Source organism: Chlamydotis macqueenii, chromosome 9, assembly GCF_036417535.1.
Source record: "Chlamydotis macqueenii isolate bChlMac1 chromosome 9, bChlMac1.mat, whole genome shotgun sequence".
Classification (NCBI taxonomy): domain Eukaryota; kingdom Metazoa; phylum Chordata; class Aves; order Otidiformes; family Otididae; genus Chlamydotis; species Chlamydotis macqueenii.
In genome coordinates, this window is record NC_141564.1 from 17,640,289 (window position 1) to 17,663,123 (window position 22,835).

The 22,835-nt window shown below is 45.4% G+C and overlaps 1 protein-coding gene across 5 annotated transcripts; it reads left to right on the forward strand.

Moving 5' to 3' along the window:
* The first annotated feature begins 1,274 nt into the window (after positions 1–1,274).
* EIF2B5 (eukaryotic translation initiation factor 2B subunit epsilon) lies at positions 1,275–20,863 on the forward strand. Of its 5 annotated transcripts, none has more exons than XR_015259385.1 (16): positions 1,275–1,437; positions 2,738–2,862; positions 3,562–3,747; positions 3,843–4,020; positions 5,120–5,200; positions 5,951–6,028; positions 6,109–6,421; positions 7,032–7,177; positions 7,485–7,623; positions 8,175–8,276; positions 8,909–9,016; positions 9,932–10,022; positions 10,778–10,901; positions 16,278–16,403; positions 16,650–16,810; positions 17,226–17,347. XR_015259385.1 is itself a non-coding variant. In XM_086754772.1 (16 exons), the coding sequence occupies exons 1-16, from the start codon at positions 1,285–1,287 to the stop codon at positions 19,164–19,166; spliced, it is 2,127 nt and encodes a 708-aa protein (XP_086610898.1). In that variant the 5' UTR covers positions 1,275–1,284; the 3' UTR covers positions 19,167–20,863. The 5 variants fall into 5 exon arrangements, 4 of the variants coding, with proteins under 4 accessions (XP_086610898.1, XP_086610897.1, XP_086610900.1 ...); XM_086754772.1 differs by lacking the exons at positions 16,650–16,810; positions 17,226–17,347 and adding exons at positions 17,933–18,043; positions 19,101–20,863; XM_086754771.1 differs by lacking the exon at positions 16,650–16,810 and having other exon boundaries at positions 17,226–17,912.
* Positions 20,864–22,835: the final 1,972 nt, after the last annotated feature.

The window sequence follows — 22,835 nt, forward strand, 5'->3', positions numbered from 1 at the left end:
GGGGGAAGGCAAACGCCACTCCCACCTCAGAAACCGTATCTTTGTTTCTCCCCTCCTCTCTGGAAGGGTCCTGAGAGGTCCCTCAGGGACTGTGGGTTTTGGGGGTCACTCCTTGATGGAAGGTGCGAATGCTGAAGGGCTGGCTCACTACAAGGATGACCTTTGCAGAAAGAGCGGTTGGGCATCTGGAAACGCAGCACAAACACATCATAGCAAAGGAAGTGTATCAAGAAAATACAGCTTTTCCCTAAAATGGAAATCCCCAGAGTTGCATCAAAATACTACGCACACCCCGAGGTCATCTGGGAAATGCCTGTGTGTGGGACATTCAGGCCTTCCCCTCGCCTCCGCTGGGTCCTGGCTGTGCCTTGTAATGGGGGGAGCGCCGCTCTGCTCTCCCCCCTCTCCCTCCTCAGGGGACGCTGGTGACAAGGCGCAGGCGGGTGGGCCAGCATCGCTGTGGCAGCCTGCGCGAGCCACTTGCTCCCACCGCTTTGCCTGAGGAAGACCCACCCAGCAATGGCGGATCTTCTCCACGCAAGGGCTGAGGGATGGGGTGAAAGGCTGGGCATTACCTGAAATTGAAAATAACTCCCAAAACACACGCAAAGTATGTTTAGAGAGGAGGCTTTATTCTGCACAGGGTGCACGGTGGAAGATTTCCACAAATCAAACACGCCTGCTGGGGTTTTCAGTTTGTATTTATACATTACAGGTTAAAATACCATGCCTGTCATGACGCATTGCCCTCTTTGGCATCATCCTCCCGCCTGCCTGCACGGGGTCTCCGGTGGTCTCGGATTTGGGGAAGAGGACCCTTAGTCCTTTGGTCCCTTTACGGTTATACGTCACTGAAGGACACCAGAGTTCCTGTTTTTCTTGCTAACTTCTTGTACGAAGCCTTGAGGCGTTCTTTATCTGGTGTTTTTGTAGCTTGCTACCCAAATATTCCTTAAGCATTGAAAACAAGTCGACTTTATGTACAGTCTAAACAATCCTTGGCTAAAACGCATACCACAAATTCCGTGTGTTAGGGTTTTATCCTTGAATTACAGTCTGTTCTAAAGTGATGAATCTATCTATAACCTATATTATTTCTACTTTATCCAGATGAATATATGTATTTGAGGTAACACGCGTTCCCCCCGGGCGGGGACCGGGGCTGCTGCCAGGCCGCGAACGCGCGCCGCCGCCCCGCGCGTGTCTTGTCCCCGCTGCGTTCCCGTCGCTGCTTCCGGCGCGGGCCCGGAAGCGGAAGGGCCGGAGCTGAGGCAGCGTGCGGAGATGGCGGCCCGCGGCACGGCGAGGCGGGGGGCTGGCGTGGGGCCGGCCCGCGGGTCCGACCCGCAGGAGGAGCCGCCACCGCCGCTCCAGGCCGTGCTGATCGCCGACAGCTTCAACCGACGCTTCTTCCCTATCTCCAAAGACCGACCGCGGGTGAGAAATTCCCCCCCTGCCTGCTGCCGCCTGTCCCGGGCCGGTTCCCCCGGGGCCGCCTGTCCTGGCCGGCCCCGTCCCTGCGGGGAGCTGGAGCGGGCAGGCCTCTGGCCAAAGGCGCAGTGCTCGCCGGCAGCGGTGGTCGGGCCCGGGGTCGCGGCGTGCCCCGCCGTGACAGCCCCGGGCTGGGTCAGGACAAGGCGAGCCCCCCCCCCCCCCCCCCCCCCAGCCGCTCCCGGCAGGTCCTGGGGTGCTGCTGGGCCCCCGCGTCCACCCAGGGCTGGGGCAGCCCCCACCGCCGCGGCTTTTCCCCTTTCCCCCTCGCTGTGGAAGCCTCTGACCGGTTCTCCTCGCTTGTAAGAGTTTATATCCCCCGCTGGAGAGGCAGCGAGAATCTGATTGCAGCGTTGGTGCTGTTTGCTTTTCCATATAGTAAGGCAAACTGCACTCTTTGCTTTTCATCTGTCGCGGGTGCAGCAGTGGCAGCAGGTTTGGTCTGGCTCGGTTATGATACAGGAAAGATGCAAAATCTTTGTGCTTGCCAGCAGTAGTGGGTACAAGAATACGACCAGAAAAAAATGATGGGGAAAGCACTTTAATTATCCGGATCAGAAGGTTGTATGTTTAAGGAAAGAGTGCTTCTGGAGAGTTTAGGTCTGAGCAATTATCCTACGTCATTTGCTGATTAAATGTTTGTGGTGGTCATAATTATACACGCGAGCTCAGGCCTGAAACAAAACATCACCAGAAACGAATTAGAGAATAGTGTGAGATCACTCAGTTGTGAATCAGTAACTTGATTTAAAAGCCTGGCTTGAATCTCAAGTCAAGAGAATACTCATTTCATTTTAGGTTGGGTGGTTTTTTTTCCCCTTGTTTAATTATGGACACTTGTATTCCTCTGTCTTCATCATTCGTGTCTGACAGGTTTTTCTTGAAACAGTTAAAGCCTGAGTCAGGGAATCAGCACTCTGGGACTTTTTTTTTTTTTCCAGTCTCTCTCATTTATCTGAGTCTTGAAGAGTTTTGTGTGTGATAACGTCACTTTTTTTTTTTTTTATGCCTTCCTCTCTGAACTGGGGATCTGCCCCTACAGGAGATCAGAAATGAGCTCTTCCTCTTTAGATCAACTCTAAAAATCTTTGATAAAAGGTTATAGAGCCGTTAGTTATTTTGTTTTTCTGGTACTAGTGATGATGTTACATCCTCAAGTTGGAACGGTTTGGTGCTGATGTTGAGGTACAGAATATTTGTTCAGCTCTCTACATGGGTTTTTTTTTTGTTTTGTTTTGTTTTTTAGGCTCTTTTACCTATGGCAAATGTGGCCATGATTGACTATACCTTGGAGTTCCTAACAGCAACTGGAGTGGAAGAAACCTTTGTTTTCTGCTGTTGGAAGTCAGCTGAGATAAAAGAGCATTTACAGTAAGAATCTGTTCTTCTATTTTGTTTTTTCCTGGAAGGGATTCTTCTGTCCTGCAGCAAGCCTCACTAATCCTTCTGATGAAAACTGTGTGCAAGAGATTCCCTTTCATCGGTTCTCTCCTAGTGCATCTCAAAAAACACCATTCCTCCTGCGAAGGGGTGTGGTTGTGCACTGTGTTAAAAGGGTCGAGTGTTTTGGGACAGCACTTTTATTGGCGTTTAACTTCTCTTGTCTAAAAGCAGGGGTTTCCTGCGGGTAGCTGTGTAAATTAGAGTACTACTTTTTGCGTTATGCCCCGTTTTGGTACGCCGTGCAGCATATGGAAACAGCTCTCTGTGCCTTTGCCTCTGCATACTGCTAAAGAGAAGCATGCAGTGTTTTCCGTGCCTGAGGTACTGCTTTCCGAGAAAAAAGGTTTGGGTTGTGTGTAACTTTTCTTTCTTCTTTGTCAAAACTTGGCTCATAGTGGGGTCGAGTTTCCGAACTTTCCATAAGTTACCGTCTCAAAGTCTAACGCTCTGCAGTTCATCAGCTGCGTGCGAATGAGCACACCTAAGCCTGGCGATAGTGGGCTCGTTTTAATAGGATTTTCCTTGCCTCCACTTACGGATGTGGCATGCATGGGGAGCTGTGTCCTGGTATGGTCTCTGTACGAATATCCTCTTTATGCCTTCCTGATGTGTTTTTTCTCCTTCCAGAAAATCCAAGTGGTGCCGCCACACCTCTCCCAACACGGTGCGGTTTGTGACTTCTGACCTGTACCGCTCCCTTGGTGATGTGCTGCGAGACGTTGATGCCAAGTCCCTTGTTCGTTCCGACTTCATTCTGGTCACTGGAGATGTGGTGTCCAATTTCAATATATCCAAAGCTCTGGAAGAGCACAAGTAGGTGTTGAAAGGAGCATACGCTTACCTGGTGTGTGGAGACTCTGGGCTTTAATCCTCTGAAGAGTGGTGTTAAATTCTGCCTTCTTTTTCAGGTTGCGTCGTAAGATGGAAAAGAATGTTTCTGTGATGACGATGATATTCAAGGAGTCCTCACCTGGTCACCATGCCAGGTGCAAGGAGGATGACATTGTTATTGCTATGGACAGTGCCACAAACCGCGTCCTTCACTACCAGAGAACCCAGGGGCTGAAACGCTTCCGCTTTCCTATGGTGCGTCTGGGACCTGACGGGTGGAAAAGGGCTGCGATAGTGAAGCAGCCCACCCCAAGGAGGTCCTCCTGGAGTGAGGGCTGGGGAACTGTGCTTGCTGCTCCTTTTGGAGGAGCAGATCATAGGAAGTAACTCTTGGCAAACGGGCTTTTTTTTTACCTAAACCTTTGTTTGAGGCTTGGTGAAGTTTTACTGAGACATGCATGTTTTGGAGTAATTTCAGAGTTTGAAGACAGACAGACATATTTCTCACAATTCAGTTTTTGTGTTTATTTGACTCGTTTTCTCCATGTGAAACAAGGGAGGTGGATGATTTGTGCTATGGCAGAGATTCTCAAACTGGGATACATATACCACTGTCAGTGCAGCTTCAAAATGGTTTATGTATGAGCGTGGCATGGGGGGGCTGGAATAACAGCAGATGCAAGGGTAGTACCTCCCATTACCTCTGCCTGCACTGTTCACCTAGAAAGCTAACGGGCTCTACTAATAACGCAGTCAGTGCTCTGTAAATGTCTGTGGATGCACTTTTCTCCAGTGAGATAGATGGACCTTTTTCTTTTTTCATCTCAGAACTAAGACTGTGATTATATGGCATTTTCATCCTCAAATCAGTAATCAGAAGATTATTTTTTACCTTCAAATAATAGCACAAATCACTGTATGAAACCAAAAAGGAAAAAACCAAAACAAACAAACCACAACAGAAACCCCCTAACCAACAGCTGTAAAAATCCGCAGTGGGTATGGAAGCTGTGAATATTGCATTGTGATTTACTAATATTCTTTGTACATTTGTAGCTCCCAGCGACTGAGGTAGGGAGCCTCTTGGCGGAACAGTGTTCCAAGTACAAGCTGTTTCTTGGAGAGCTGCACTGTGTAATGACAAGGGTCCTCTCTGCTGCCTGACGTGCTGCTCTCTGTGTAACCAGGCTGTGCCTGCTAAGTTTGTGTCTCAGTGTAGATTGTAGGTTTCTCTGACCTTCAGAACTTCAGCTAGTTGAATAATTGAATCAATACTGCCCTGGGCTTATAGAAGTCTTTTGGGATTTGGTACTGCGTGAGGCGCTCAGATCATTTGGATTTTTTCCTCTTTCAGAGTCTGTTCCAGAACTCTATTGAGAATGTCGAGGTGCGGCATGACCTTCTGGATTGTCATATCAGCATCTGCTCTCCGCAGGTGAGCTCTGCCCTTCTGAGGATCCAAAATTCAATCTACATTGCTCTGTTGGTGCTGCCGGTGTTCAGGTGATGCGTGTGGCCTGAGTGTACTAGATCTGGAAACCAGAACCCTGACCTGAGCTCGGTGACTGAGCTGAGAACCTGAGTGGTCAAGTGGCAGCGCTCTGCGGTCTTTGTGAGTGCTCACTCTGTATCTGGCATCCACCAGGCAAGCCCAGGCAGAAGTAGACAGTGGGTGCATCAGTAGACTGGCTGATTTGGCACGGGATGAAACTATTCTGGAAAATAACCTATTTCACTTCAAGTATAGTAACATCTGCGGAGCAGAGGTGGTGGCTGTGCAATGGAAAAGTTTCAGCACTTGCAAGCTGATACCATGTTAGGGTAACATTCAGGGTTATTCCAGCCTAGGCTCGCTAACATCTCGTCCACATCTGGAAAACCTGGAAAGCCTTCCTTTGGGAGTGAAACTACAGAGTGAGGCTGGGTGGATTGCTTGGAAATGCTAAAGCAATGTTTTGCCCCTTCTGAAAACCACAATCTGTTCATAGTCTCCGTTAGGAGGAGGAGATGGGAAGGTCAACTCTCCTAGCAGAAGGAATCAAAGCTTTATTCAAGGCAAGAGCATCACTTTCCTATACTGTATAACTCGACTCTCTGAGAACCACTGAACAGCCATTAATTATCTGGCTTCTTTGGCAACATTTTCTGCTAACTGTATTATTTCCTTATATTTTATTCCTGGCAGGTGGCTGAGCTGTTCACAGACAACTTTGACTACCAGACACGGGATGACTTTGTGCGTGGTCTGTTGGTGAATGAGGAGGTACGGAGAGAGTTCTTACAAGGGAGATACTATTACCTTGCATTAGAGATTCTTCTGACACTCTCCTGCCTGTTTCCCAGGTCCTGGGGAACCAAATCCATATGCATGTAACGACAGAAGAGTATGGTGCCCATATATGCAACCTGCTAATGTATGAAGCTGTGTGCTCTGACATCATCCGGCGCTGGGTTTATCCTTTGACTCCAGAGATGAACTTCACTGATGACAAGAATCAGAGTTACACCCATTCTAAACACAACATTTACCGGGGAGTGGATGTTAGCCTTGGCCATGGCAGTGTGCTGGAAGAGAACGTACTCATCGGGCAGGGAACGGTCATTGGCAGCAACTGCTTCATAACAAACAGTGTTATTGGGCAGAACTGCAGGATAGGTGAGTACAAGAATGGGGGATGTGCAGGCCTTCCCAGACAAGGGCACAGGTTGTTGGGATTTAGTTTTTAAAGTGCATTTGACTCTGAGGGAGGATGACAACCGGATACTGGTTGACTTCTAACGGGGAGAGAGGAGTAAAGCTTTGTTTTCCAGCAGACGTCATAGATTAAAGCTTTCAGGGTACCATAATGATGCTGAAAGGTTGAAGGCACTTCATGCAAATAAGTTGTTTCAGGAGTAGAGAGTGCATGACCTTTACTGATCTAGAGTTATCACCCACCAGCATCCTGCAGATGAGGGGCATCTGTCCCTGTTATTGTGAGCTGCCTGGTACGCCTTCCTAGTCTTGGCTGGAATTTTTTTGTTGTTTGGCTGTATTTGTGCAAAACCAAGATGTCAGTTGTTACTGTCAACTTGTTGAGTCACTATAGAGAGCAAACTCATCTTTTTAGCTTTAAGAAAGAAGGCAAATTTTTACCTTTCATCTAACATCCATCGTGCGTCAAGGGCACTGAGATTCAGTAAGATGCCTTCCAGCGTACTCAGCAGTGTGCGAGAGCAGCAAACTGCCCTTGCTCAACGTATTTGTGCTTGATGATGTATGACAGGTGATAAAGTCGTTTTGGACGGAGCTTTTCTCTGGGACAGAGTACACATAGCAGATAACGTGGAGATCTGCCATTCTGTTATCTGCGATGAAGCTGAAGTGAAGGAGAAAGTAAAGCTAAAGCCCCGCTGTGTCCTCTCTTCTCAGGTGAGCTGAATTTATGTCTGTTCTGCTTTCTGCCGTTCTTGGCAGGTTCCTAGACTTACACTAGACCATACCAGAACACAGGGTTGCTCCAAGCCTTTTTGCAGAGGTGGGGGATATGCTACTGCTCCCACCTTTTTCTTCCTTTTGTTTGGCTAGGGCAGTATGGTACGTGATCTGGCAGTGCTGATATCTTCAGTTGTACTTGTTAGTGTACAGCTTGTCTAGAGCAACTGTTGTCCCTGCTGGTGGAGGTACAAGGGAGCAATCAGGTTATTTCTTTATTAAGATATGCTGCATGTATTTGCAGGTAGTAGTAGGTCCTGGCATCACTCTTTCTGAGGGCACAGTGATCTCACTGCACCCACCAGATGAGGAAGAAGAGGATGATGACCAGTTCAGTGATGATTCTGGCGTGAACAAGGAGGAGAGCAAAGTGAAACTGAAAGGTATGAGAGTGTCTGTGGACTCAGGCTGTGCAAAGGGCTTTGCCTTCTGTGATCTTTTGGGGTCTTTTCTTCCCCCATTCTAGATTCTGCAGTGCTAGGCTGGAGCTTGGTGCTACATTCAGTTTGGAACATATGTGTTTTCAGTAGAACAAGCAAGGATATTCAGATAAAGTTGGACAGTGAGATTTATCTCAGTATTAAAATCTTCAGACGCTCAGCTATTTTCCATTTTTCTTAAGAGTAGTAGGAAGAGATCTATGTCCTCGTAGCTGGACTGTGTCCAAGGACTTTGTCCTTGTGAAACACTGTTTCTCCCACACTGGGTTTGTCAAGGGATCTAAACCTGGTCACCTGAATGTTGCTACTGCAGGGAGGCATCAGTCGCTTGTCAAGGCAAGTGGGAAGAGAAGAGCTGAAATCCATATGCATCTCCAGGAATCACAGCTCCCTCTTGAAGAAGGATATTTAGGGGTAGTACTATGCAGGTTATTTCGGGTTTGCCTGTAAGCACATCCAGTATACCTACCTCCTAATTGCTGTTTCTTTTTCAGGTTACAATAAAAAGGATGTAGGCTCAGAGGGCAGAGGCTATCTCTGGAAAGCAGATGACAAGAATGAAGACGATGAAGAAGAACAGCGACAAAGTCTCTGGGGTAGGAAAAGTCTAGTGTGGTCACCTGGGGATGAATACACAGACCGGTGTTAGGGAAATGCACTGAGTGGGATGCTGATGATTGTGTCTAGAGTAAGACCTGGGCTTTGTGAAGCAGACTGGCTCTGGATAACATATGTGTGTGGAGGCAAGGTGAGAGGTTAAAGCAGGTGATGGACCAGATTCTCTCTCTTCCTGTGCTCTGTGGAAGATTTTTGTTATATCTCTGACTTACGCTAACAGGCACAGCTGTCCGTGCTGTGAATGGCACACTATGGGATACCAGGCCCTCGCTTAGAGGGAATGTGCTTTGGCTGTTCCGGGTACTGCTGGCTTTCATCCCTGCTAGTGACAGTGTCTGCTGACATTGCTCCATCATGAGTCAGCAGTCTGCGCAAAATGCATTTGTTTCTGTCCCTGTCCTTTGTTGTCTGCCTGCAGACTCTTAAAAAAAGTCCCATTATTCTAGTGCCAGCTGTAGTGTTCCCTCTGCAGCAAATCTAGCCATCTGGACCTGTAAGTAGAAGCTTCCTTGCAAGGACAGATAGTTGCTGACTTGGACACCTGGTTCCTCCTGCATATGACAGCTGCAGCTTTTGAGTATTGAATGTTGCATCTTCTCTTCTTCATCAGGCCCAGCTATGCATTCAGAGGAAGAGAGTGAGTCAGACAGTGACCTGAGCATGGGCTCCGAGGAGCCGGACAGTCGGGCAGCGTCCCCTCAGCTAGATGACATGAAAGGTGAGAGCTGGGCTCTTAAGTAGTATGGTGAGTCTGAAGATAATGCAGTGAGTGTGAGATTTGTGCTGCTTCCTCTAGGTATATTGGAAATGTGCATGTGTCTGTAATGTGTTTGTTTCCTGACTGCACTTCCTGCATTTTTTACAGAGGTCTTTAACATTCCTTGTATTGATGTTGTGTTAACCCAAGGCAGCCAAGGATGAGAAGCTAGACAAAGATGCTCCATCTTTCTCCCTCCTGATTGCTGGGCCTTCATGAAAGTGACCTCCCCGAGTTGTCTGTTTAAATGGCAGTGTTGTTCCCTAAACTCAGAGATTGTGTCAAGGTCCAGCAGAGTTTCCCTGTGTGGACAGCTTACTGTTGTAATTATGCTGGAGAATTAAATGTCCTTGTAGGACCTGCCTCTTTTGGCAGATATGTTTTGGTTTTCTGTTTTGTTGTGTTAAGCTTACCTGGATTTGAAAGGGATTCAAGCCAAATTGGGAAAAAAAAAAAAAAACAAAAAAACAACAACCTTTTTCATGTTAAGATATTTCTCTAAAGGAAATTAAATGAATAAATTATACGTTTGAATTCACGTCTTCAGTTAGGGGAAGATGAGGTTTGCTGAATAGGAAAGGCTAGACTGTGAAAGTATAACAGAAACTCTGCTGTAAAAGATTGCAGAGGCAAATAGCTTGGTACTGGTTTGTGTGGATAGATAAATGATATCTAGTAGGTCATCTCCTTTATTTAAATTATGTTCCGCTATTTATAAGTATAGTTGACATGGGTTGTGCCAGCTTACAGAGAGCAAATAGACGTCTATGTCAGAATGTTTCCTTTGTTAAGGGCATAGTTTCTTCAGCAGTGAACAGTTTGAAGAATCTGTGCTTTTCCCTCTCCTGTCTAACTACCTGTCCTCTCTTTTGTTAGTTTTCCAGAATGAGGTTCTGGGTACATTACAGAGGGGTGAAGAGGAAAACATTTCCTGTGACAACCTTGTCCTGGAAATCAACTCCCTCAAGTGAGTGTTCCCTTAGGGATGCTGTCCCTTATGCTGAACAGTTGAGTTTGACAGTGGAGAGAAGAGGAGAAACCATGTGAATACTCATGTTTGACTGTTAAACATCAATTTTGTCAATATACAGCATGAGAAATGCAGAATAGAGGTCATGACTGAATGACGACAAGAGTTAATAGAGAGCGCCAGCTGCATCTGCAGCATCCTCAGTGGTTAGGCTTTTCCTGCCTCAATTCTGTAACAAGAGATTGAATTGCTGTTAAGTAACTGTGGACTGAAGAAAGCAAGCCAGTTCTTGGCACAGGCTGCCTGTAAGTTCATGCAGGGGCTGCTGCTCCGTGCATTGCGACATTCAACCAGCTGCCTGCAGCTGGGGCTGTGCTGTGCTGTGGCTTGTCCACTCTGTTTTTACAGCAGCAAGTCTAGAACACACAATCAGTGTGCCTTTTACCTAGTATTTCTCAAATACAAACCTGTTTCCCTTCTTCTGCGCAACAGTATTCCTTCAGCACTCTAGTAAATGTGAGGGTGCTGTCCCTGCAGCAGCTTGTTCCATTTGATAGCACATTTTCGGGACTTCTGGCCTTATGCAGGGCCTGATGCAGTGCAAGGTGGTTTTATTGCCTGGATATTTGGAAAAACAAACAAAAAGTCTGGAAGATGAGAATCAAATTTCCTGCTCTATCTCTGTGAAGAACCACAGTCTGCAGAGATGAGATAACGTGAAATGTTGGGGGTTTTTGCCTTTTTCCTTACAGGTACGCGTATAACATTGGCCTGAAGGAGATGATGCAGGTGCTCAGTAAAGTGATCCTGGAGTTCCCACTGCAGCATCTGGATGCAAACTTGGACTCCCAGAACTATTTCACGGCATTACTTCCTGTGAGTGCTGCTCCATTTGACTTCTTTGGGCTTGTCTCCTAGCGTGTAGGAGTCTGTGTGGCTGCCCCAGGTACTTTCAGGCTGAGAAGTCTTTTTTGTTAAGCCTGAAGCCACTCGAACTCCTCGAGTTCATGAGCTGCTGTCTTCTGCAGAAGTAGTTTCAGTTCACTTCTATCATACCTGTTTAATAGAACTCAGCTGAGACTGTAGGTGTGGGGAGCTCTACTTCAGTATCTACAGTTGTTTCTGTTTCCTGTGTGTGATAGAAGTGCATCACTTGTCGAAAAGAGAAGGACTGTTAGAGATGTCTTTACAGGCTGGCATTCCAGGAACCTCGTTCCAGTCCATCATAAGCCCTGTCCCTGGGGTAGCACAGAGCACTCCTCTCCCAATGGGATCCTTTCCAAGGCCTTGCTTGTCTGCATGCTGTAGTTGGTGCCAGTTTTTTTCCAGCCAAATGCAAAGGCATGATGTTGTTGTCTTTGAGCAAACATACGGAGTTCTGTTGTGTCTCTGAAGAGACTGGGGTTATATAATTGGGTGAGAGCAATTTCTATTTCCTGACTTAAAGGAGACAAAATAGGAGAGAATCCGCTTTAAAAGTGAGCAGTCTTATCTTAATGATTTTGCTGATCCAAGCTGAATCCGTTGTAGTGTTCTTGTCTCTTTGCTGTAGCCCATTTGTGTATTTGAGTTTGCAGACTCTGCAGGTTACAAAGGTGCTCTTTCAGAATGAATGAGTCTGACACTTGTTTGGGAACAACTACTTTAGTTTTTTTTAGGACATGGAGCTAAATAGGAACACTAAACATCCTTATCATCATTCCTCTGAGGAAGTATGTGTTTTCAATTGATGGGGAAGGGTGGAAAACCAATTCTTCTTTATGTAGGTGTAAGCCTGGCACTTAATTCATCTCCTGGACTTGTCGTGATGCCTCCTGTAGGAAACACACATGTGAACTGATCTGTTCATCAAATGGCTTAGGGAGATTTTGCTATTCACTCTGTTTAAATTCTGCTTGCTTTTGTTCATTTTTCCAGACTGTTTTCTTTAATAGGATGATGTCCTGTCCTAGAAAAAGAGAATTGAAGGAGGAAAACTGAAGAGAACGTTAGAGCAAGTGGTAAACTCTTAAGTAGAAAGCAGTACATCTAGAGAACAGGTTGTGTGGAGTTGGTAGCTGTGTAGGATGGGGTTTTTTTCCACCTTAGATTTGGCATCTCTGTCTCCCAGACTGGGCTTCTAATCTAGGATGACTAGGACAGGAGAACTTCACTGCCAGCACCCAGTCAGAAGAGGTTCTAGTCTGGGATAAAGGATACTATACAAATGCATAATGTTTTGCGTAATTGCCAAAAAAAACCCCTTAGAAGCTTCAGACAATGGAAGTACATGAAGGCCTTACCTCTGGGTAACTTTGTCCATATGTATTCCATCATAGGAAGGCAGAGACAGCAAATCAACTCACCTTTTAGTGAGCTGTGATAATAATCTACATGTAATATTCAGGGTGACGGTGCCCCATGTCATGGACAAGTGGAATTTCTCTAGGCAGGGAATTGTGTGCATTTATGAAACAAATTACTCTTAAATTTGTCAAAGAGAGCCAAGTGTCAAAACCAGTTGACCATCATGGCAGCCAGTTTCTCCATATGCTCCTTCATAAAGAGCAACCAAGAAGTTTCTTGAAGAATCCTTCTCTGGGACAGTTTTGTGCCTTGATGTCTTTACTATGTGCAGAATTATTGTGCTGGCTTTCTGTACTGAAATTAGCAGGAGGGCAGCATCCTGGTGAGGTATACTGTTAATGTTCAATTGCACGCGTGGTGTTAGTCACTATCACAATAACCCGGTATGTTTGAGTTGAGATCTGTCCTTAATGGAGGTAGTAAATCAGCCTTCGAAGGCTTATTAAACAGACATCAATGGTCTTCCTGGGCAGAAGCTTTGTGTATTTACCAACAATGCTCTGAAGAGAAGAGACCAGCTCATGGGCAGAACGTGCACGTTTGTTCAGCATCTGAAACAGTGGCTTTTCTGCAGCAAGAAACTTGTGGTTCCCTAGTTAGTAAAAAGTAGACTCAATTAATTTACTAATACTTATACCTTGAGAATCCCAAGCACTAGCTAGGTATAGGTTAGTATATAATGAACGTACGTAGCTGTGCAGCTAGAACTGTCCCAGTCAATAGCAGTATTAGGCTGAGATCTACTTATGATGGTTTACATATGGCAAAGTGTTATTTTGTGTGAGATGGGGATACTTGCATTCTGAGAGTGGTGAATATCAGAAGCCCACTGAACTTTACAGAGCTGTTTTATGTTTCTCACTCTCTTTTGTAGCTCAGCTCTGACTAAGAGATGCTGAAGGAAGATGGGTTTCTGGTGTAAGAGTGATGGTGGAGCAGTCCCAGACAGTTTAGGAGGGGAAATTGTGGAAATGCCATAGTTATGATGTATGACTTGAAACCACAGTATGTGCTCTGAAGTGCTGGCCCCTGAGCACGAAGCTCTTAAGTGTTGCAGCAATTTTAGGAAACAAGCATCTGGTAAAGGATATACCCATGGGTGTTTTTCAGATGAAACATGGAGGCTTGAGAAATAAAGTTATCCAGTTCAATGTATGTCAGGGATCTTGTTCGGCTCTTGTACAAGTTGCAAAGCAGAGACAGTACAGAAAACCAGACCTTTCCTAGAACTCTAGACATTATTTGAGCAAACGTGGCTGAAGCTGCTGATAAACTGAGGGCTGTGCTTCTGTTGTCACTGAAGCAGCATCAAACAAGTTTATGTAGGTGAGGATGTCAATATAGCAGTTCAGTTTGCTGAGCTGGCTGGTGTCTGCACTGGTGCCCAGCACCTAGCGTATGTGGTGCTCCTCTTTGGGTTTCTGTCGGGAGTCTTACTCTTTTGTAGTGTCATGCAAGTGAACGCAACATGGGATTGCTTATTCAGGGACCAAGTGGGTCGCTGCTTTCACTGAAGCAATTTAGGGTGGTCAGCACAGATGGTGTAACAGGTTGGAATGACAGCTTGGTCCTCGTGCTTTGCGCATACTTCGTGATGGTGTTCTGTGCTGGAGGTAGGGGTGAAATAGGCCTGGTGTCAAGACTGTCCTGGCAAAAGAAAAGTGGATCGCAGACCTCTCTGAAGTTGATACAGCATCACTGACAAGATCCGATGAAAAGTTAATCAACCTGTCAGAGGAATTTGATTGCTTTCTCCAGACTGTAGGTTGTTTTGAGGAGTTACCCAGGTAGAGTTGAAGCCTGGAGATTTATGATATTATCCGTAGGTCTCTTTGTCAGGTATCTCTTCACATTTTTCAGTCTTTTATTTGATCTAAAATAATTGCAAGCTTCTAATTCCCCCATTCATATTTTCATGAAACTCCCAAAACAGCCTCTCTGGTGACAGAGGTTCACAGGCCTTTTTTTCCTAGGGGCTCTGTGGGGCTGAGCTCTACTTTCCCCATTAGCACCAGTTACAGTACAGTGCATGTTCGCAACCTGAGATGAGATGGTTTTTTTTCTTCTTTCCCTTTCTGAGCAATAGGCATACTGCATTGATTCCTGGGGTTGTGAGTGTCTAGAGGTCTGCTTTCTTTATAAATTACATACTTTCAGAAACTCAGTAGCTTCTGGTTAGTATTGTGCCAGCTTATTATTTAAAGGCATTAACAGAAAGGTACTAGAAAATGTTTCTTAGCTTGGAGGGAACTTGCTAGTACCTCTACTACATGTGAGATGAAGAATTCCAAAGGATAATAGAAATGCAGGAAACTATTGTAGAGGAGGGAAGAGTGTTTAGGATTTAAAGTTTTGCTGAAGGCTAAAGTACTTTCTGGAAATATGCCATGCAACCCTCAGCTTTTTGTTGTGATACTGTGATGATTAGGATCATTCTGTGCTGTTACTGTTGTTCCTTGAGCCAGTCGATGTACTGCTATACAGATCAGTGTGTTTGTACTAATCCCCTTCTTTGTTTCTGCTCGAGGCATGCAAATGCCAGCATGGTTGCATAGCAAATACGTCTGAAGTGCTGACGAAGTGCAGTATTATGGAGTAGCTGAGCACTATTTCCTAGTACAGGTAGTCCATGCTAGCCTGAGTTCTAGCTGTGCTCTGTGTGCTGGAGCTCTCCCTCTGGCAGGGCTACTGCCTGTTAAGCATTGTCCTGGACAGAATAATGCTGATTAACCCTGACTGGAGGTGACTCAGCTTCTTCATCACACCCTAAGCCACTGTGAATTACCTGTTTCCCTTCAAAACAGACCAGATGTATTCTTGTAAGGAGACACTGTTGAAGGCACAGCAAAACAGTATATCTGTACGAGCATGCGAGGAATGTGGTTGCAGGAATGCCTGCTGTTGAATTAATCCATTTAAAAAGATGTGAAACTCTGATTTGATTTAATTTAATAGGAATAAACTTTGTACAGTGTTTTTGTGGGATGGTCTGGTAAATGATGTGGCCAACAAGAAATTTTTCTATCTTATCTTAGTTCTGATACCTTTTAAAATTGTTATGAAGAGGGCTCTAAGTATCTTTATTACCTCCTATCCCAGATTCAGGTCAGTCTGTGCTGCTTTGCAGAGCTTTCTCTGCTGCTTGCTTTCCAGATATGTACAAGTGAAAGAGCTGTGGGGGACTTGTACAGAAATACTCTTTGAAGAGGCAGCACCAAAATCATTAAACTAAAGGCTTCATAAAACATAAGCCTTGGAGAGAACTGAGATCAACTAACAGTGTAACAACTTACTGCCCATCACCCTTCTCACCCATTCCCTGCAGCAGACTCCAGGATCCAAACAAGCCTGTAAGCTTACAGCAAACACGTGACTTGCACTTAGGGGCCGCTCTGCTGCTTTCCTGTTTTAGGGGTGACTATTTTGCACTGTCCACTTCTACTCGGCTGGTAATTATGCTGGCACTATCTTTTTCTTTTTTTTTCTTTTTTTGTTTTTTTTTTCTTATTTGCTCTTCTGCTTTGAAGGAAAATTCCACTGAAATGTCGGCTGCTCTGAAGGGAAGGTTTGAGAAGCATGAACATACCTCTCCTTATCATTCTGTAGTGATTTTCTTTGAGTACCAGACTCTTAAATATATTTATTGTGATAATCTATTATTCAATCCAGAGAGTCAAAACCAAGAAAGCTAATGGATGTTCTCAAAGCTGTTTAGTAAAACCAGGTCCTGTCTGCACATTGTTTCATGGACAGAGTGGGGCAAATATATTAAGTGGTCAACTGAACCATCTCTTAAAATGTTTCCCTGCATCAGTTTCTTAGTGCAACACAGCTGAGAAACAGGGCTGAGTGCACACATCCATCTCATAGCTGAGGAACTCTTCTTCTGTGTTTTTTCCCCTGCAGCTGTTGAAGAACTGGACCCCGTTGTTTAAGAACTACATAAAACGGGCGTCAGATCACTTGAATGCCTTATTTGCCATTGAGGAATTCTTTCTGGAACACGACAGTCTCTGCACATCAATAGCTAAAGTGAGTAACCGTTCCCAACTCTGAGGACCTGTTTTTGCTAGATTCCTAGTGAAATGCATCTTGTTTGCATGGTTGGCTTGTCTGCTTTAGGGGAGAGACCTTTGGGGTGTCAGTGGAGAGAGTGTGTAGGAAATCCATCTATAACAATTGCTTTTAAAAAAGTCTGCCTGTACCTCTGAGGGAGGACAGCTGAGGGTGAGTATTAATTATCAGCATTGCAGCCTGAAGGGAGCTATTATTTTGCAGCTTCTAACCTAGATGCCCTTGTGTGATGCCGGAAGAGGCGAGGCCAGAGGCTTGCCTTAGGAAGAACTTTACTTCATTTATCTCTCCATGGTCCCTGGGATCTAACTGCCAAATGGTTTATCCTACGTTAGAGTGCAAAACAAGCAAATCTGGGAATAAGGGTGAGATTTCTTTTTCAGGTTGAGCTAGTTATGAAACTGGGAATAAAGGGGAGCTGATGTGTGGCTTATTACCTATCTCCCTGCTTCTGAGAGTTTTTAATGTATTCCTCCTCGCCCTCCTTCACAAATATTTTGTCCCTGCATTCTTTCTGCCCTGTCACACTGAGAGCATTTGACTTGGATCGCAAGTCTTTTCTTTAGCAGTGTCTCAGGAAGCCCTTGTCTCTTTTGGAAGAGCTCTCCTAGAGCCTGCTTAACTCTTGGTTCCTCAAGAAAGAGTAATCCTAACTTCTGCTATCGGTGCTCTCGCTAATGGCAAAATACTTAGTATGGACTGGAGCCAAAAGCCTTCAGTTTGGTGAGCCAAAATGTCATTGAAATACAGCAATTGTTTGGCATGTGTCCATTGTTCTAGGGGCCTGGGTTTCCCTGGAGGCTGGGAACTGAAATGACACTTTATATTTGGAGTTGGCAGCCAGCTTTGTCAGTGCTCTGCCGCAAGGAGACCGACTGCAAAGTGCCTGCTCTGCCTGAGCACAAAAGCACCCTGAGAAAGCATGATTGCATCTTACCCTCGCTGCACGGGGCAGGAGTTTGAGCTGATGAATGACCAATTGCTTTGACACCTGCCATAAGGCACTTCTAAGAGAGAACTGGCAGGAGGAGGGAGCCTGGGGCAGGACTGGATGGATTCATGCTCTTCTCTGCACATGTCACAGTTTTGCGGATGTGGGCCTGCATAAGAGTTGCTTCTTAGATCTGCTTTGAGGATGGGTTTTGGGATGCTCTAAAAAGAGAACTTAAGTAATATCTTGAACTGACATCCTCTGTGGCCCTTTATTGCTCACAGCTGTCAGTCATAACCTGCATCCACAGAGCTGAAGCTGATGGGGCTTGAACTTTGACTCATTATGTGTCATAGTATTGAAGTGTCAGGAACGTAAGGCTTGCTAGGAGAAGCACAGTTATTCTTAACAGTAAAAGCAAAATGAAGCAGACTGAGTGCCTTCTGTTGAAGATGGAGCCGCGAGACACAGATTACGTGCAAACTTTTTACTTGGACGTGAGCTAGCCCTAAAAGAGTTTATAGAAAGCCCCGTTGCTCTTTTCTAATTGATGCAGGTGTTAATGACATTTTACCAGCTGGAAATTCTGGAAGAAGATGTAATTCTCAATTGGTTCTCTTTGCGGGACACGTCTGACAAGGGAAAGCAGCTTCGTAAAAACCAGCAGGTAAGTCCCAAGGGTGTTGAAAAAAAGAGAGAGAGACAACAGCTGCTAGAAGAAACTTTGAGTGAGAGTTGGATGCTGCTGTCGCCTTCTTTGGAGCAGCTGCCATTACGTGGCCAGTAATGCACCAGTACATTGAACACTAAGCAACACAACTTTGTTCTCCAGAACAGACGTTTCTGTGCGTTCTGCCGTAATCATCCTGTTTGGATGAAGAATGGAGGTAGTAGGAGAGGGAGATTGTTTTTTATCGGGCTCTCTGTAGCACGAGGCCAGCGCTTTCTGGAGTAGCAGCACGGCTTCTCTAAGCCAACACCCATTTGAAATGGGCTTTAGGCCAGTGCCCTGTGTGCTGGCCCCATGCAATTCCTTTGAAGCTTTCATTCCTGGCTCACCAGTCCTTTCACGTATATTTCTAAACATTTGCTGTACTGAGTGGTTTCATTTGGCTTGTGTTGCAAGCAGCATATAAACGTCCCCCCTCCATCAGGCAGAACTCTGCTGCAATTTGGCTGAGCCCTATTCCTGTCCTCCTCCCTGGGTCTAGAGGTGAAGCAGGGGAAAAAAAAAAGCCATCCCTGAAGAACTCCCAACTTTGTTTAAAACCTTTGCAAAGTCAGCTCTTAGTATAGGTCAGCAGTGCTTTCAGCTGCTTATTTGAGCCTAGTTAAAAAATAAAGTAAGCTGCCTTCTTTATAGCAGTTTCTCAAGGAGTAGGTTTTTCCCACCAGTTTTCCTAACGCATCTTAGCTAAGGTGCAGCTGTCATCCCCTCTCCGTCAAGCTCTGAAAAACTCTAACTTTTGTCTTTGGTGATATCTGACTGGAGGAATCTCTGTCAGGAATCTAATGAGTCTGGGTTTGTCCACGGCATCCCAGTTGTTTTTCATCTAAACTTTTGTCTCTCTCTCCCTCAATCTACCCGTTTCTCTGTCTCCTAGAAACACTCTTTCTCTTTCTTGCGTATGATAGTGATGCTCACTGACACAGTGTAGTTACTGAGCGTTCCCAGCATCTGTTTGGTGTTACTTGTTACCCAGTTACATTCGTTCTCTCTGCAGCTCCAGAAGTTTATCCAGTGGCTGGAGGAGGCAGAGGAAGAGTCGTCTGACGGCGACCAAGACTGACATGGTGGCTTGGCATGAGAAGAGGCACTCTCAACTGCTTTTCTGGGCCGAGTGGGCAGAGCAAGATCAATGCTAGTGCGTGGTGTGTAGATGTGGGGCCTTACATCGAAGTGACGACAATCCCATCATTAATTAAGTTGTGTGTTCCCAACTTTGCCACTTCCCCCGCTCCCTCACTTGCCCAGTGGCACCTGATGTTGGATGGTTACAGCCCAGTGTAAAAACCATAAGGGAAAGGCAGGAGATGGTAATACCAGAATTCCTCTGGAGCCTGGATACTATAAGCTATCTCTTTGGAGGTCCTTGTTACTAACACAAAGGGAGCAAATAGATGCAAATGCATACAACACCCTTATAAATCTAACTGTTGGGGTTGTGGAAGAATGGTCATACAGCTAAGATATTTGGAGTCGTTGTTGCTTCTGGAGCTAAGATAACTCCTGCTGAAGAGACACTGGCAAGGTTGGTGTGTAGGAGCATGTGGATTAGGATCTGGAATGCAGGACTCGGATTCAGGAGTTCCTGTGCCTGGAGACGATGCAGTTGTCTGAGAATGCCCAAGGCATTTTGCAGCCCAGAAGGCACTTCTGTGATCTTTCCAAAAGGGAAAACCTCTTGCCATCTGCCATGCTAGGATCTAATACGAGGTTGCACAGTAGCGTTGGTAAAACCATGTGTTTTCCCTTTCTGTAGAACGGGATAATACGTGCTTAGTTCCCCCTGTGGGGGTTGGCTAATAGTAGATGTGTACTGGCCGGTGAGGTGCTGTATGGATCACTACATCTTAGATGTGATCTCTCTTCTGTGCGTCCTCAGCTTAGCAGACATGTTTTAGAAAAGTGTCCATTTCTTTATTTTTTTTTTGTTAAAAGAGAGCAGAGGTGCTCGGCTCTTCCTCCTGCACCAACTACACTTGTGTTTTGCTCTGGGGCCACTGACCGCGCCAGCTACTTTAAGGAGGATCTAAGTTCTGCTCCAGCATGAAAAGGAGCGAATGGTATTTCCTTCAGCAGCACGTGCTTTGTGTTTCCACATGATTTCAGTTATACAAGCTTGCTTACTTCATGTCTTTTTATTTATTTTAAAACTTCCTTTCCCTCAGACAGCAGGGAGAGTGCTGCAAACTCACTGTAAAGTTCAGCAGCCTCAGAGCAACTCAGCAGCAGGGAACAAGTGTGCCTCTGGCATTTTGTTGCCAGCACAGACAACGTGTGGCAGCAATAAGGCCTTTAAGAACAGCTTTCTTGGAAGTGTCACTGTGCTGTGCTTTTTCCTGCTCTCAAAGAAAAGAGCAAAAAAGGCACAGTGAGAATCAGCTTGTGTTCTTAGGTTGGATGTGCTGACCTTGCCTCTGCCCCTTCAGGAGGAGTATGGAATAAATCGTTTGCGGAGGGAAATGCACTGGAGCTGCCCACTCAGGATATTTACTTGGCCGTTCTGTGGTGCCACAATTGTCAGTGAGGGGACAGCGTTGAATGCTGGAGACCAGGGATACTGCCTCTTAAAAACTGATGTTCAGGCAGGGTGATCTTGTGCACTCACACTATCAGGTGCCAGGATTGTGCAAAAATGTGCTTGTTTTCTGACATTGCAAACTCAGTCTTGTAAATGTTGGGGAAATAGTTGGTATCTGAATCTTCTGTATCTGCCAATATTTAATTCAGGGAGCAAATAAAAACTGTCCTGGTGTTACCAGATTGTTTGCTTTGTTTGACTTTGAATTGTATGTCTCCAGTTGTGGCAGCAGGGCTTAACAGGTAAGCTAAATAACTCATTGCTACATTTTCCTCAAGAGATGGTAAGCACATAAGAGGCAGGCAGGATCAGCACACCATTGAATTGGTATAAATGTTCAGAAATAACTCATGACCTCACTGTTTACAAGTAGAGAACAGTTTTATTAAAACTTCTGAACTTAGAATCCTGAAGGGGGTGAGGTTTGGTTTTGTACTGGATTATGTTGCAAAGGTGAACCTTAAATCCTCTGAAACCTGTTATCCTTTGCCGTGATGAGAATTAGTGGGAATGTTGGCTGTTAGGTGCTGCATCATGCCATCCTGATGTTGGGGAGTAAGAACTGGTGGAGAGGGGGAAGGACAGCTACAGAGCTCTTAGTAAAAGCATTCACAAACCAGCTGCAAGACTTGGTAATTTTAAAAATCTTGGACATATTCAGTATTTTTTTCCTTTTACAATGTAAAGATAGCTTTAAAAATAGATTTAACGTGTAGTTCCGTAAATGGGTTGTTTTTGCCAGTGGCTCTCGATTCTTTGTGCCAAGTAACAATTCCACTTTTATTTTTTCAAAATTCCTTACTCCTTTCCTCCATAGGCCACTTTCTTACCTAGGGGTTAGGATCCGAGGGGTGAATGTTGCTCTATTGCCAAATATTCCTTCAGGCCTTGGCTGTGTGCATGGTGGGGTTGTTTTACAGGTGCCGAGAATAGAGTGGCAGAAAGGAGACAGTCAAAGCAGGACACGGTATTCTCCAAGGTGGAGTTCTGGCATGGTGCAGCATCCTTACGGCAGGTAAATGCATACTTCTTAAAGGAGCATTAATTGCATTGCTTAAGTACAGGGTGGGCTTGATGGTTTCTGTTGCTTTCAATCAAGATTTCTGGTTGGTTGGAAGAACAGAAGTGCTTTTGAGAGCAAGCTTGATGGCACAATCGTTCCTATCCATCTTTTTGAGCAATGCAAGCAGTAAGTACTTCTATTTTTCATAAGGCTGTAGTAGTCAACTTGTCTGACTTTGCATCCAACATGGATGGGTGGATGGATGTCACTTGATGTTCCTGTATCAAACCCATAACTTCAGTTAACAATAGTACACCTTTTAGAAAAAGATAGAATTGTTTTGTGTTGCTCAAAGGTGTAAGTGATGGAACTTGGGTACCTCCACCTCTGCTTTGGGCTGTTCTGAAAGAAACACTAAAATGCCTGGAGCCTGTTTACTCTGCAAGGAGAAGCAATGCTATCAATGTTGCAATGTTTAAAGGTAGATAAAAGCCAACAGGCTGTTCAGAAACTCTTTCCTGTGGAGCTAGAGTGCTCAGCACAATCCCCTACCACTAATTTATTTGGCTCTGTGTTCTTAACCTCCATTCATTAAGCGTGAGTCATACTTCACAAGACCTCTGTGAGTGCTTAAATCAATCTATCAGTTCAGTCTATTCAATCACTTGGTTGGTTTTAAAAGGAAAGACAGCTGTAGCAATGAGATTTCATCTACTACCACCCCGTGGGTGTTTGGCACCCCTCTTCTGGGCTGTACATGCTCCCTTGGGAGCTTGGCACTTCAGAAAAGTGCCCTTTTGGTAACAAAGGTGTTAAACGCGTATGAAACAGGCTTCACGGTGCAGCCACAACTGTACTGGAAGGTGGGCAAGACAGCAGCCCTGCTACTGGCAGGGGAAGGTTATAATTCTTTCATGTGAGCCCAGCTTTGGGTCGGGGAGATTGGCTCTGTCAGCGTTGACACAATAAGAGACAGCTTGAACTAAACTTTTCCGTTCCTGACCTGGATTCTTCTTTCCAGATACACCGGCTTTTACCACAGAGCTCCAACCATGACGAAGTGACAATCTTCCAAGAGCTGATGTGGAAACATGGGAGAGCCTCACGCCTCTTACAACTGCTGCTTACCTGAGGTCTTCCCTTGATTTTTT